At 40.2% G+C, this 14216-nt stretch overlaps 1 protein-coding gene across 1 annotated transcript in view; it reads left to right on the top strand.

The window, feature by feature from the left end:
- Positions 1-14216, top strand: part of LOC109928131 (actin-binding LIM protein 1) — a 233631-nt gene that overhangs the window by 141998 nt on the left and 77417 nt on the right. Inside the window, exons 6-7 of the mRNA XM_048609205.1 lie at positions 627-681; positions 7788-7875. Of these exons, the coding sequence (XP_048465162.1) occupies positions 627-681; positions 7788-7875 (143 nt within the window). The remainder of the gene's footprint in view (positions 1-626; positions 682-7787; positions 7876-14216) is intronic.

Genomic DNA, 14216 nt, shown 5'->3' with positions numbered 1-14216 from the left:
CTATCCTTCCAGGCTGTATCTCATGGAGAAATACTTGGCCAAACACTTGCTTCATCTCACCATCTGATCGAAAATGGACAGAACTTCCCATTGAAGAAGATTTGAGTTAGATTTAAATTTAAGTTTTATTGTGCTGATGGCCAAATCTACCTGGATGGAAATGGCATGTTCCATTGCTGAAAGCTACCCTCCATTATCTTCCCCAATGACCATGTTTATGAATACCTTAGGGTAATGTGAAGTAGACAGTATGTGAACCCAATTCAATCTGTAGACACTCATTGTGAGTGAATCGGTAAATTACAACAATGGAAGAGTGAAATGACTTTTATAAACATATTTGCACATTGGTTACTCTTTACTTCAATGTTTAATTTAAGTTGACAAAAATGTCAACCTACCAGGCAGGTGCTCGGATTCAATATTCAGGCACATGACAGATCTGTGATTCTGGGGAATATAATTGTTTCCACAATTGGATTAAAGTCATTAGCATAGTAGGGGCAACACCTACAGTATACAGTGTGAATAGAACTCTGACAATGCTGGAAAAAGTGGATAAACAAGCTTCAAGGCTGGCTTGTCCTCAGTCATGTGACTAGATAGTCCTGAAGTCGTTTATCGAGATTACCAATGGGAGAGCAGCAGTGTTCACTCACAGCAAAGGCAAGTGGGGCAAAGGTGGGATATCTGATCTTGAATCTGAGCTTAAATGTTAACTGTGGGGTTGCAAGGATATATTGGTGATCAAATTTCATTAGGTGTTTGTAATTAAGTGGCATGGATAGTAAAACAAAAGCTAGTCGATAGCAGTCTGCATCTACCATGTGTTTTACAAGCTGCTGAATCAAGCTCTTCTAATATATCTGTCTAGACGAAGAGCTGTCAAGGGTAATGTGCATTTCTATCACTTGGTGGACAGGAATCTTCGATGTTTTGATTATGTACCCATGTTGTGATATGGCTGATTTAGAAGAATAAACTGACTAAAGATTTCACGTTACCTTTTTGTGCTTCCTTGTCTAAGTGAACAGATTAAATGAATACTTTTGTGCACGCTGAATGGAAGTTCTTCTTAGGTGCTGATTGCTGCAGATTAAAGTGGCCTGCATCAAATGCAATGAAGAGGAAAAGCTACAGGAAGATTTCTCATAGCTCTGAGAATATGATACATTGTTAAGTGTGTGAACAAGCACAGACACGCCTGATGCCAGCAAACTTTGCTTTAATGAGAGCTGACGCCTTTACACTGTTATTACATTTTCTAAGTTTAAAGACACAAGTGATGCAATCAGCTGAACTGTTTCCAAAGCAACAACCTTAGCTGGCTCAGGCATTTTATTTCTTTATAAAGTATTTTAAAGCATTTATCAGTGAGAACATTTAATTGTACGTTTGGGTTTGATTAATAATCATAGTATCCTTAATGCAGGAAAGACCCTTATTTCAGACTTCTCTTTCATAATGGACATTGCCTGGTTTTAGTGGAAGTTTTACTACATCCAGAAGATAAAATTTCATAAAATTGCTTTGTTGGCTCCTACTGAAAGGTAGTGTGATCTGATAGTTTACCAATGACAGGCTGCAGTTGAGTTTTGGTTCTCTGAACTTCTGTGGTCCGTTCAGTTTTTAGCAGCTGATGCTATGAGTCCACTGTCTGCTGCACAATTGAGCTTTCAACACAAAAACACTGCGCTTCGAGAAATGAGTAACACAAAATTGGTTTGCAGGTGGTCATGGCCCAAGGGTCGTAGTGAAAGTGTGATGCTTTAGTCATCATAAGAACATGAGAACATAAAATAGGAATAGGACCAGGCTATTCAACCCTTCCAACTTCTCCAACATGCAATAAGATCAATTCTATGTCAGTTCTAGCTACCCGCATGTTTCCCACATCTCTGGATTCCCTCAGCATCCAGTTAGCAAGACCATCTAAAAAGGAAGCAAACTGATCACTGGGCTTTATTCCCAGAGAGTTAGAATTGAAACATAGGGAAGTTAATGCTAAAGATATATCAAACCTTGTCCAGGCCATACTTAAAAATATGTAGTTTTGGTGCCATATTTGTAAAGAGGAGACTGTGCAGACCCAAGAAAATACATGCAGTGTGCCTTAATTACTACTGCCCAATAGCTCTGACTTCAATAATCATGAGGCTGGTCATGGCATATGTCAACTCCAATCTCCCAAACTGCCTCGATCCCCTACAATTTGCCTACCGACATAACAGGTCCTTAGGGGACGCCATTTCCCTAGTCCTGCACACATCCCTGGAATATCTGGACAACAAAGACACCTATGTCAGACTCCTGCTCATTGACTACAGCTCCGCCTTCAGCACCATTAACCCCTCCAGACTGATCTCAGAACTGCGTGACCTTGGTCTCGGCTCCGTCCTCTGCAACTGGATCCTCAGCTTTCTGACCCACAGATTGCAATCAGTGAAGATAGGTAACTGCACCTCCTCCACAATAACACTCAATACTGCCCCCTCCCCCCAAGGATGCATCCTCAACCCTCTACTGTATTCCCTATACACCTATGACTGTGTTGCCAAATTCCAAATGAACTCCATCTACAACTTTGCAGACGACACCACTGTAGTGGGACAGATATCTAACAACGATAAGCCAAACCACAGAAGGGAGATAGAGGGCCAGGTAACGTGGTGCAATGAAAACAATCTGCCTCTCAAGTTCGGCAAAACTAAAGAACTGATCATTGACTTCAGAAAGAAAGGAGGAGAACACATCCCCAGCTACATCAACAACTGAGGTTGAGAAAGTGAAGAGCATCAAGTTCCTCAGAGTGACATTAACCGACGACCTGTCCTGGACTTCCCACGTAAATGTGACAGTCAGGAAGGCATAACAATGCCTCTTCCTCTTCAGGCTCAGGAAATGTGGCATGTCCATAAGGTCCCTCACCAACTTCTATAGATGCACCATTGAAAGCATACTGTCCAGGTGCATAACGGTCTGGTATGGCAACTACTGTGCCCAGGACCGTAAAGAACTGCAGAAGATGGTGTGTACAGCCACTACCAGACCATCACAGAAGCCAACCTTCCATCCATGGATTCCATTTACACAGCCAACATCATCAAAGTCCCATTATACCCTGGTAATGACGTCCTACAACCTCTTCCATCAGGCAGAAGATACAGAAGCCTGAACACACGCACGAGTAGGTTCAGGAATAGCTTCTTTCTGGCCGTTATTGGACTGTTGAAGGGGCTGTAGCTTCAAATAATGTAAATTGCAATGTAACCTGTATGACTCTAAGTTTTTTTGATCTGTACATCCTTTGCTTGATGTGATCTGCCTGCACTGCTCGTAAACAAAGCTTTTCACTGTATTTTGGTACACGTGACAATAAATCAATCAATTAATCAGTGAAAAGACTCACATTGCTATCAGTAAAGGATTGACAGACTGGTTGTCTTTTCTCTTGAAGAAAGAAGACTGGGGTGACCTAACAGACGACTTTAAAATCATGAAGGGTTCAGATAAACAGATGCAGAGAGTTTCATTTAGTGGGGAAAGACATAACTAGATGCTATCAATGTAAGATAGTCACTAAGATATCCAATAGGGAATTCAGAAGAAACTTCTTCACCCAAAAAATGGTGAGAAAGTGGAACTCACCCCCACAAGGAGTGGTTGAAGAGAAATAGTATTGATGGATTTAGGAGAAACTAGACAAGCATACAAGGGATGGAGAAACTGGGAAAATGGGATGGAATCCTTGCAGGAATCAAGGTGTGAGGATGGATATATAAATAACTGTGGAACTTGGTGGGTTTGTAGTGTATATCAGTAGCTAGCCTATCCCCAGAATTGGAAACAGATGTTGATGAAGGGAAGGGAAGAGTCAGATATGGACCAGGTGAAGGTGAGGGCAGGACAGAGATTGGAAGCGAAACTGATAATTTTTTCTAATTCTGAAGGAGAGGGGGAAGCATTACTGATGATGTAATCAATGTCCCAGAGAAAGAGTTGTGGAGAGGAACCTGAGTAAGATTTGAACAAGGGATATCCCATGGACCCCACAGAGACAGGTACAACTGGGGCCTATGTAGGTACATCAGACCTATATTTCCTAGTGTTTAGTAGAATGAGAGGTAATCTCACTGAAACACAAAATTCTTCTAAGGATGCCTAACCTGAAGAAGTTACCCTCCTCCCTCCGGACAAACCTCAAGGGATCTCTCTCCCACTGCAACTCTCCCTTTTCTGATGAAGGGTCTAGGCCCGAAACGTCAGCCTCTCTGCTCCTATGATGCTGCTTGGCCTGCTGTGTTCATCCAGCCCTGCACCTTGTTGTCTCCAATATTCCTAAGGGCCTTTACAGGGTGCGTGCTTGCCATGGCCACACCTTTTGACTTAAAGAAAGTGAGAGGAGTTACAGGAGAAAGTCAGTGGGTATGTAGTGTATAGTGGTGGCCAGCCTATCCCCAGAAACTGATGTTGAGGAAGGGAAGGGAGGAGTTGGACATGGACCAGGTGAAGGTGACAGCAGGATAGTAATTGGAAGTGAAGTTGATAAATTGATAAAGCATATGAGGGAGAAGAGAATATTTGGAGGATTTAGCTGAGAGAAGTTGTGGGTGTGGCTCTAGTGGAACATAACCACCAGCATGGACTGGTTGGGCTGAATGGCCAATTTCTGAGATGTATATCAAATTTAATCCCAAGTGATTAAAAATTTGTCAATTTACTGTCGTAAACTTTTCCTTCTTCTGCTTTAAATGGTGTGTGCCTTAATCTGAGATTGTGACCTGAGTTCTGGACAGCGAAATTGATTTGTTGCAAATAGCTGAAGCCTAAGGACCGACCCTTTTGGTACTTTCATTAGTTACAGTCTGGCGGCTTGAAAATGACCTACTTATTCCCACCCTCTGATTTCTGTCTAATAATCAATTCATAATCCATGTTAATATATTTACCTTTAATCCCATGAATCCCAATAGTGTGTTACTAACCTCTTCTGGGAACCTTATTGAAAATCCAAATGTAGTATATCCAGTAGGCTCCCCTTAATATACTGTGCTAAGTACAACTTCAGAATACTCTAACTGATTCATCATTTATCATTGCCCCTTCAGAAATCCATGTTGACTGTGCAATCCTATTAGGATTTTGTAAGTGTTCACTTGTGTCATCAGTTCAGTATTTGAGATTCTGTGCGCTGTCATTGTGCAATATCTTAATGTACATTGGGCGTAATACTTCCCTGTGAAAGATGGAACAAATACATATTCCAATAGCATTTCTCATAACCTTATGACATTCCAAGCCATTCATAGCCAATTGAGTTCTCTTACAGTGTCGTTGCTGCTGTAATGTAGGAAAACAAGAAACCAGTGTTTCTCATTTATTACAACCTGAGGTTAACAGGGCATTGATGGACCTGTTGAAACTCGTTTTCGTAGTTTCGACGCATTTCAATCCTTCGCTGTCGTGTAACACCTTCCTTTGTAATCTTGCATTTAGTTTACAGTCAAGTTTCGATTGTATCCATTCTACATGTTCTTCTGACAATCTGTCTTGAATGCAGGAAAATGACTTACCTGTCTCATGGAGAAACAATGTGAATAGGCACTGTTCCAAAGGAAGAAACGTGAATCGGGTGATCAAAAGCTTAGCTGATAAAGTAGATTTTCAGGAATGAGAAAGAGAGAGAGATGGGGTCAAATAAAATGTAGACAGTAAAAGGCATTAGTCACCTTTGTAAATATGTGATAGAGACAAATGTGGAAAACATGTAAATCATCTCCGGAGTCTATATTATCACCAACAGTAGATGCGTTAGGTAGGACCAATAATTAGAAGGCGGTACCAAGAAAGCACCTTCAGTCTGTTGAGAAAGTGACTTATATACGGCACATGACTGCAAATATTTCCGTAGTCAGAGGCGTAGGGTATATTCATGGAAGAGTGTAAAAGTAGTATTTTACCACCAATACTTTGGTAAATATGTTTGTTGTTTCTGAAAGTATTTCAATTACTGTTGCCTTGTTCCTAATAATCCCTGCCCCACCCCAGACAAGACCAGAAATTTAAACACAGGTGGAGTGAACAGACATCAGCCCCTCCCTGAACACCTGCACAGTTTGCTGTCAGCAAATGTGTGTAGCACGTGACATGATTGCCTCACTGCCGCGACTTTCATCCAGTTTATCAATCACGGGTTTGCTTTGGCTCAGTGCCACATTACTTACTGGCGGGGCTTCACTACACAGAGTGGGTAATTTCTTTCATTGTCAGGTGTCTCTCTTTTCACCTGAAGGTACTGTGTTCTGATTCTGTGGCTCTGCACAGGGCTCCGTCTTCACATTTGAGAATGGGTAGTGGGTATTATCAAAAAACATTGCAGCCAAATACATTCCTGATCCAACCAGTCAAGCACACATGAGTAGGCATGACCGGATATTATTGGATAGGGATCAACATTAAGAGGTCTGGCTTAGCGTCCTTCACCAGCCAAGACAATGATATCCATTGCAACAATTCAGTTATTACCGTAGTGGCATAAAGCAATTTAGCACAGATCAAAGATTGAACCAGGAGCCTGCCTGAATACGTAACATAATGCCGCCATCAACTTATATATTCTCAAGGGTGAAATACTAAGATGGTGAAATACTAAGATGTTGAAATAAAAATGGAAAATACTAGAAACTCCCAGCAAGTCTGACACATCTGTGGGTAGAGAGAGAGCGAGCGAGAGAGTTGTGAATATTTGATGGACTGGATTTTCTTAAGCACTTCTGGATCCCAATGCCACATTCAAATAGGATCCTGAATGTGCCCTCCGCACCAGTGACGCCAGCTGAGCAATCGTCCATGTAATGTAATTGTTCACCTCTAGGATCACTGTTTTACTAAGCACAGGTGTGGTCTCCCATTCAGAGGGCTGCCCACCTCTGTGTACCAAGCAGACTGACTTCTCAGCCAACTCCTGGGAATGATCCCCCACACTGGGGATGCACAAGGGTGCCGACCTGCTTTTCTACCTTCCTGTTTTCCCAGAGCCCCACCTTCAAGCCTGCATAAGGCTCGAAAAATCTCATCCAATGTTTCAGTCATTGACTTGTTATCAAAACCACATTAACATGCTGTATCAAAAAGGTTCCTGGATTTATCAACTTTTAAAATGATAACTTGTTAAACTCCTAGTTAGCTCTACATGTACCATCTTGCTCCTGAAAATTGTTTTTGTTTAATCCACATCCTCAATTCATGTGGCATGTCCTGTATTGCTCATTATGTCTGCTCTAAACAATCAAAAACAGATTTCACTTGTTACTGTAACTGATTGCAGCTTGGCTTATGTCTGAAAATTATTCGTCATCTCACGATTTCTAGGGCAACAAACCCTGTCAGGACGCACACTGAGAATTCACTTTTAAGCTTATTGTCATTCATAGTTACATGAAGCTGAGACCTGGAAGAATTCCAAAAGATTGTAGTTGCAAGTATGTTCTTTTTTTAGTTGCAAGTACATTGTCTGTTTGAATGCTACAAATTAGTAGAACAGGCAGGGTGTTGCATCACCGGCTGCTTGCTGTTTGTAATGTGATTTCAGTTACAGAATGGTGTCTAAGTCTAGGAGAAGCAAATTCATTCTTCCTTGAATAGCTAGCTCATTGTATCAAAGTGTGAGATTTCACACTATAACATTTCCAAGTATGAAACCTTGTTTTGTCCAGTGCAATTGTAAGGCTTGTCCTTTGCTGTTTCTCAAACATGATTGTTGACAAGCATTTTTTGTTTGGATCTAGGCAGGAGACAAACATTATCATCCGAGTTGTGCACGATGCAGCAAATGCAACCAGATGTTTACAGAAGGGGAAGAAATGTACCTGCAAGGTAAGGTGTCATTCCTTTCAAAATATTTAAGTAAAGAATATTTAGTTCAATCAAGATAAGAAATCGTGCTGCTGGGAGTTTAAATATCTACCTGCTTCTGTCACACAGTGTCAACATTGACCCTTTCAAACCAAATATGTCATGATCAGATGCAAATTAAGGCTCACTTTTGCGCCACCCCAAGACAGTACCTTAGCAGACTTCAGTAAACCTTTCTGTTTCAATGCCATTCTTGTTTTGCTTCATATCCAGGTTTCCTGAAGTGTGAATTGTTTTATGGCATTAACTTACCACAAGCAGGATTAGTACTGTTAATAGCAGCTCACAAGAAAGAGGAGACTTTCATATCATCAACTCTACTTGAATCTAGGTTCTGTCCAGGATTGGCCAACTTTTCAGATGTGAGTTCTTTTTATATGCGTAATCACAGGCTTATTGATGCTGGGGTTGAATAGCAAGGAAAATAGATTTTAATACATATTTCTTATTTAGGTACTAAAAGAACATAGGAGCAAGATTAGTCCCATTCAGTAGGGTAGGTGATGGCCTTGTGGTATTATCGCTGGACTGTTAGTCCAGAGACCTAGGTAATGCTCTGGGCACCCAGATTCGAATCTTACCACGATGGATGATGAAATTTGAATTCAATAAAAATCTGGTATTAAGAGTCCAATGACAACCATTGTCGAAAAACCCATCTGGTTCACTAATGACCTTTTTAAGGAAGGAAACTGTCATTCTTTCTTGGTCTGGTCTACTTGTGTAGTCCAGACCCACAGCATTGTGGTTGACTCTTAATTGCATTCTGGGCGATTAGAGATGGGTAATAAATCCTGGTCTAGCCAGTGATGCACTCATCCCATGAATGAGGAAAAAAATAGCCCATCAATTCTGTGCTATCATTCAATTAGATCATTGCTGATCATCTCTCTCTCAATGCCACCATCCCAATGACATCAAGTGACAGGCAGGCAGTTGCTAGAAATGTATCAATTACTGGAATCAATATTGAGAAATAGGATTAACCGTTACTTCGAAAGTCACAGATTTATCAGGGATAGTCAGCGTGGGTTTATTAAGAGATGGTCTTGGCTTATTAATCGAATTGATTTTCTTGGGGAAGTGACAAGGAAGATTAATGAGAGTAGAGTAGTGGATGTTGTCTACAACAAATCCTCATTAATGTGGGGATGAAGGCACAGTCCTCCCATGGATAACAAAAACTCTGATGTCTCTACAGTGTAAATCTCCTATCCACTACAAAGAACTGGATACCACGATGGGAAAGAAAAAGATAGGGTTTAGGGCCGATGGTAGTGAATCTGTGAATAATAAGGAGTGTTGTTTTCACATAGTCTCATAGTCGGAAAAGTTAATGTCCATGGGATACAGGGGAATGTGGTGAGTTGAATTCAAAATTGGCTCAATTACAGGACAAAAGCATAATGGTTGATGGATGATTTTGCAAATGGAATGCTGTTTCACATGGCATTACACAGGGCTTGGTGTTGGGTCCCCTGTTGTTTGTGGCCTATGTTAATGATTTACACTTAAATGTGGGAGGCATATTTTGGAGATATTCAAATAACGCAAAAATTAGTAGTGAAGAGGGTGGCTATCCACTGCAAGATGATATCAATGGTTTGGTTGATGATGTGTAAAAGTGGGGAAATAAGAATTCAACTCAGAGAAATGCAATATTTTGTATTTGGGAAGGCCAAACAAGAAAAGGGATTATACAACAAATGGGAAAATAATGAGAAGGGCAGAGGAAATTAAAGCCCTTGTAGTGTATGTCTACAGGTCTGTGAAATAGCAGATAGATAATGTGCCTTTTTTTAAACCACATGAGATGCATTCCTTCATTGGGCAAGATGCAGTATATGAAAACAAGAATGCAATGCTAGAACTGTATAAGACACTGTTTACATCACAGCTGGAATTTTGTGTACAGGTCTGGTAACTACATTACAGGAAGGGCATAATTGCTCTATCAAAAGCATAGAGAAGATTTACAAGAATGTTTTAAGGGCTTGAAATTTCAACAATGAGGAAATATTAGATAGGGTACGATTGTTTTCCTTAGGACTGAATAGGCTGAGGAGTGTCTTATTTCAGATGTACAAAATGATGAGAGATTTGGATAGTGTTCAGGGAAGAGCTGTTTCCCCTAGCGGGGAGATCGGTTACCAGAGACACAGATTTAGGTGATTGGTAGAAAGATTAGAGACGGAGATAGGGAACATTAGGAAAATATTTTCAATCACAGAGTGATGGGTGTCTGGAGTTCACAGCCCAGTTTGGTGGTTGAAGTTGTGATAATACAATGGCTTTAAGATGTGTATTTTTTTCTGTTTTTTTAATGAAGAGAGGTTGAGACAGAGATACCGAGAAATCTTTTCCAAGCCAATAAAGTAAACAGCTGGTGAGGCCTTGGATTTATTTTTCGTTGGAACCATAGAAGCAGCAAGAATGGATGGGTCAAGCTCCCATAGAACCCAGGATTTTAGTTTTAGCTTTCAGTAGTTGCTGGGGTCTTGAAGCTGGATGTGGAAGCTGCTATACATCTCTCCCTGCTACAGTAAAACACTTGAGTTCTGTCTCTGTCTCTGTCTCTGAGAGTTTTCTTGATGTTCTTTCTTCCTGAACTGGAGAATTGCATGTGAGGCAATCTATTTTACTGAATTTGCTAAGGGTGTGTTTCTGGGATGTTACTATAGTGGAACAGTTACTGTTTAGTAGTTAAATGATCTATTATTCTGTCAAGTTTTCCAATACAGTTATTCCAATTACTCTTTCTTTTGTTTGTATTTTAACTATAGAATAAGAATAAAGTGTGTTTTACTTCAAGTCTGTTAGTTTGACCAATCGAATTGCATCCGGAACACAACACCTTACTCTAGCCTTTAAAAATAAGAAAATGTTGAGGTCTAGGCTATCTTTTTAATGTTTTGGGGGGGAGGGGCGTGGAATTTGGCCTGATCCATAACAAGGTAGAAACTCTGAGCTCAGTTAAATCAATCTGTAACAGCACTTGAACCACTATAACTTGCAAGGCTACAAACCAAGTGTTGGAAAGTATGACCAGGATGGACTGTTCTGTTCAGCTGATTCAGACATGATGGGTTGAATGGCCTGTCACTGTAGTGTAACCATTCTATGGTTCTGTCTGACGAGCCTGTGTTGCAGAGTCTCTTATAAGCATATCCTTCCTTTGATGTGGGGATTAAAGATGTTCACAGTGCTCTAGGTGAGTTCTCGCCAAGGCTCTTTACTTATGTTCTGAAACGTCCTTGAGATAAAGGTCAGTGTACCATTTGTCTTCCTAATTGCTGCCAGCCCTTTATGCTAACCTTAGATGACTTTTGAACAAGGGACATCCAGGTCCCTTTGGACACCTGCACTTCCCAACCTCTCGCCATTTAAAAAAAAAATACTGCTTTTCAATTTTTTTCTACAAAAGTGAATAATTTCACACTTATTCACATGTAAATTTCATCAGCTGTGTTCCAGCCCATTCACTTAACCAAGTACACTTGAAGCCTCCTTGTATCATCCTTATCACTTACATTCCCATCCAGTTTGGAGCCACATCAGCAAATTTGAAAATATTATGATTGGTCCCCATATCTAAATCATATATGGATTGTATTAGTTGAGCACTGACCCTTGTGGTTCCCCATTAATTACAGCCTACATCCTGAATGATCTATTTATTACAGCTCTCTACTTCCCATCTGTTAGCTAATTCTCAATTCAACCTTGTATATTAATCCCAATTGCATGCTCTAATTTTATTTGCTAAGTTCCTGTATGGGATCTTACCAAAAACCTTCTGAAAATCCAAGTACATCACATCCACTGGTTCTCCTTCATCAACACTGTAGGTAATATTCTCAAAAAACTCCAGCATTGTTGTCAAACATGATTTCTCTTTCTTAAATCCATGTTGATTCTACACAATTTTATCAGTCTTTTCTCAATGTCCAGTGATCATATCCTTTATAATAGTTTCTAATATTTTCCCTACTACTGACACACAATAGTTCTATAGTTCTCTACTCTCCTGCGTCCTCCCTTCTTAAATAGCAGTGTTTATATTTGCCGTCTTGCAGTCAGCAGGAACCTTGCTAGAATCTACAGAATTATGAAAGATAACTACCAATGAATTCATTATCTTTTTTGCTATTTCCTTTAACACTCTGAGATGAAATTCATCTGGCTCAGAGAATTTTTCAATCTCCTCTCCAGTTGACTTTTCAAGTACTACGGCTTTACTAGTACTGGTTTATTGTGGTTCATCACTTTCACAACTCCCTTGGTTATCTAGTACTTCTAAGAGATTTTGTATATCTTCTACCGTGAATACAGATGCAAAGTAATTGTTTCGTTTCTTCATCATTTTCCTGTTGTCCACTATAAATTCTCCTGGACCCAGCTGTAATAGGTTCACTTTTCTCCTACCTAATCTTTTCCTTTTCACATAACTAAAGAAGCCTTTGCAATCTTCCTTTATGTTCCATGGTAGTTCATATTCCTGTCTAAATCAGTTTCTTGATCCTCCTCATATGGTTTCTAAATTGCTCCCAATCCTCCAGTTAACCACTTCATCTGGCATCTTTATAAGCCACTTCTTTGGATGTAATGCAATTTTTATATTATTTCTTTACCCACAGTTGATTTATGTTTTTCTTTGGGTATTTCTGTCTGAGAAGAATGGATATCTGTTGTGAACAGTGTAGTATTTCTTTAAATACTAGCTATTGTCTGTCTGCCTTCCAAATCTTTTAGTGCATTTTTGCAATCTGCCATTGCCATCTTGTCTTCTCATACCTTCTTAATTTCCTTTCATTAAACCTTAATTTCAGAATGAACTATATGACATTCAAACTATGAAAATCTATTGTGTTATGGTAACTATCTCCGAGTGACACATTTACAGCAAGGTTATTAATTAATGTTTTCTCATGATATAATAATAAATCCAAAATGCTCGATACTTGATTCTGTTCCGTTAGACAGGGTTGGCCATCAAACTAAGAGACTTAAAGCAAACATGCAGATATGAACAACAAGATTTAAAATCCTCAAGAAATTAGAAACTACGGTGGATTTTTGCTTTTATCAAACTTTCAAACGGAGTATAACTTCTTTTAGTACAGTATATTACAACATCTTTAAAAGGCATTAGAAAGTAGAGATAGCATGATTGATTCCTACACTATGGTGGAGAAGTATGAAGAGGGGAAATTAGATGGTGTATTGCTCTGGCATACACTCTTAAACTCAAAATGGTAATTTTGGATTTCTGTGATTTCCAACTGAGATCAGGTAGTAGAACAAATAAGATGGGATATTTCTTAAAACATGGCACAACAAAGTCACGTTCTTTACAAATGAGTATTCCATTCCATAACGATACGAAGGTGGGTGGCGTTGTGGACAGTGCGGAGGGCTGTTCTAGGTTACAAAGGGACATTGATAGGGTGCAGAGCTGGGCTGAGAAGTGGCAGATGGAGTTTAACCCTGAAAAGTGTGAGGTGATTCATTTGGAAGGACAAACTTGAAAGCAGAATACGGGGTTAATGGAAAGATTCTTGGCAGTGTGGAGGAGCAGAGGGATCTTGGGGTTCATGTCCACAGTTCCCTGAAAGGCGCCACCCAGGTGGATAGAGTTGTTAAGAAGGCATATGGTGTGTTAGCTTTCATTAATAGAGGGATTGAGTTCGAGAGCTGTGAAGTTATGCTCCAGCTATACAAAAGCCTAGTTCGGCCACATCTGGAGTATTGTGTCCAGTTCTGGTCGCTTCATTACAGGAAAGATGTGGAAGTGTTGGAAAAGGTGCAGAGGCGATGTGAGGCGCTGCATTTTGGAAAGGCAAATCAGGGCAGGACCTTTACATTTAATGGTAAGGTCCTGGGGAGATTGCTGAACAAAGAGACCTTGGAGTGCGGGTTCATAGTTCCTTGAAAGTGGAGTCGCGGGTAGATAGGATAATGAAGAAGGTGTTTGGTATGCTTGCCTTTATTGCTGAGTGCATTGAGTATAGGAGTTGGGAGGTCATGCTGCGGTTGTACAGGACATTGGTTAGGTCATTTTTGGAATACTGAGTGCAATTCTGGTCTCCCTGGATGTTGTGGAAAGGAAGGATGTTGTGAAATTTGAAAGGGTTCAGAAAAGATTTACAAGGATGTTGCCGGGGTTGGAGGGTTTGAGCTATAGGGAGAGATTGAATAGGCTGGAGTTATTTTCCCTGGAGCATCGGAGGCTGAAAGGTGACCTTATAGAGGTTTATAAAGTCATTAGGGTGTTGGCTGTACCTCTTTAAACAAGTTACAGA

This window comes from Rhincodon typus, chromosome 20, assembly GCF_021869965.1.
Source record: "Rhincodon typus isolate 14 chromosome 20, sRhiTyp1.1, whole genome shotgun sequence".
Classification (NCBI taxonomy): domain Eukaryota; kingdom Metazoa; phylum Chordata; class Chondrichthyes; order Orectolobiformes; family Rhincodontidae; genus Rhincodon; species Rhincodon typus.
This window is presented reverse-complemented; position numbering and strand designations above follow the sequence as displayed.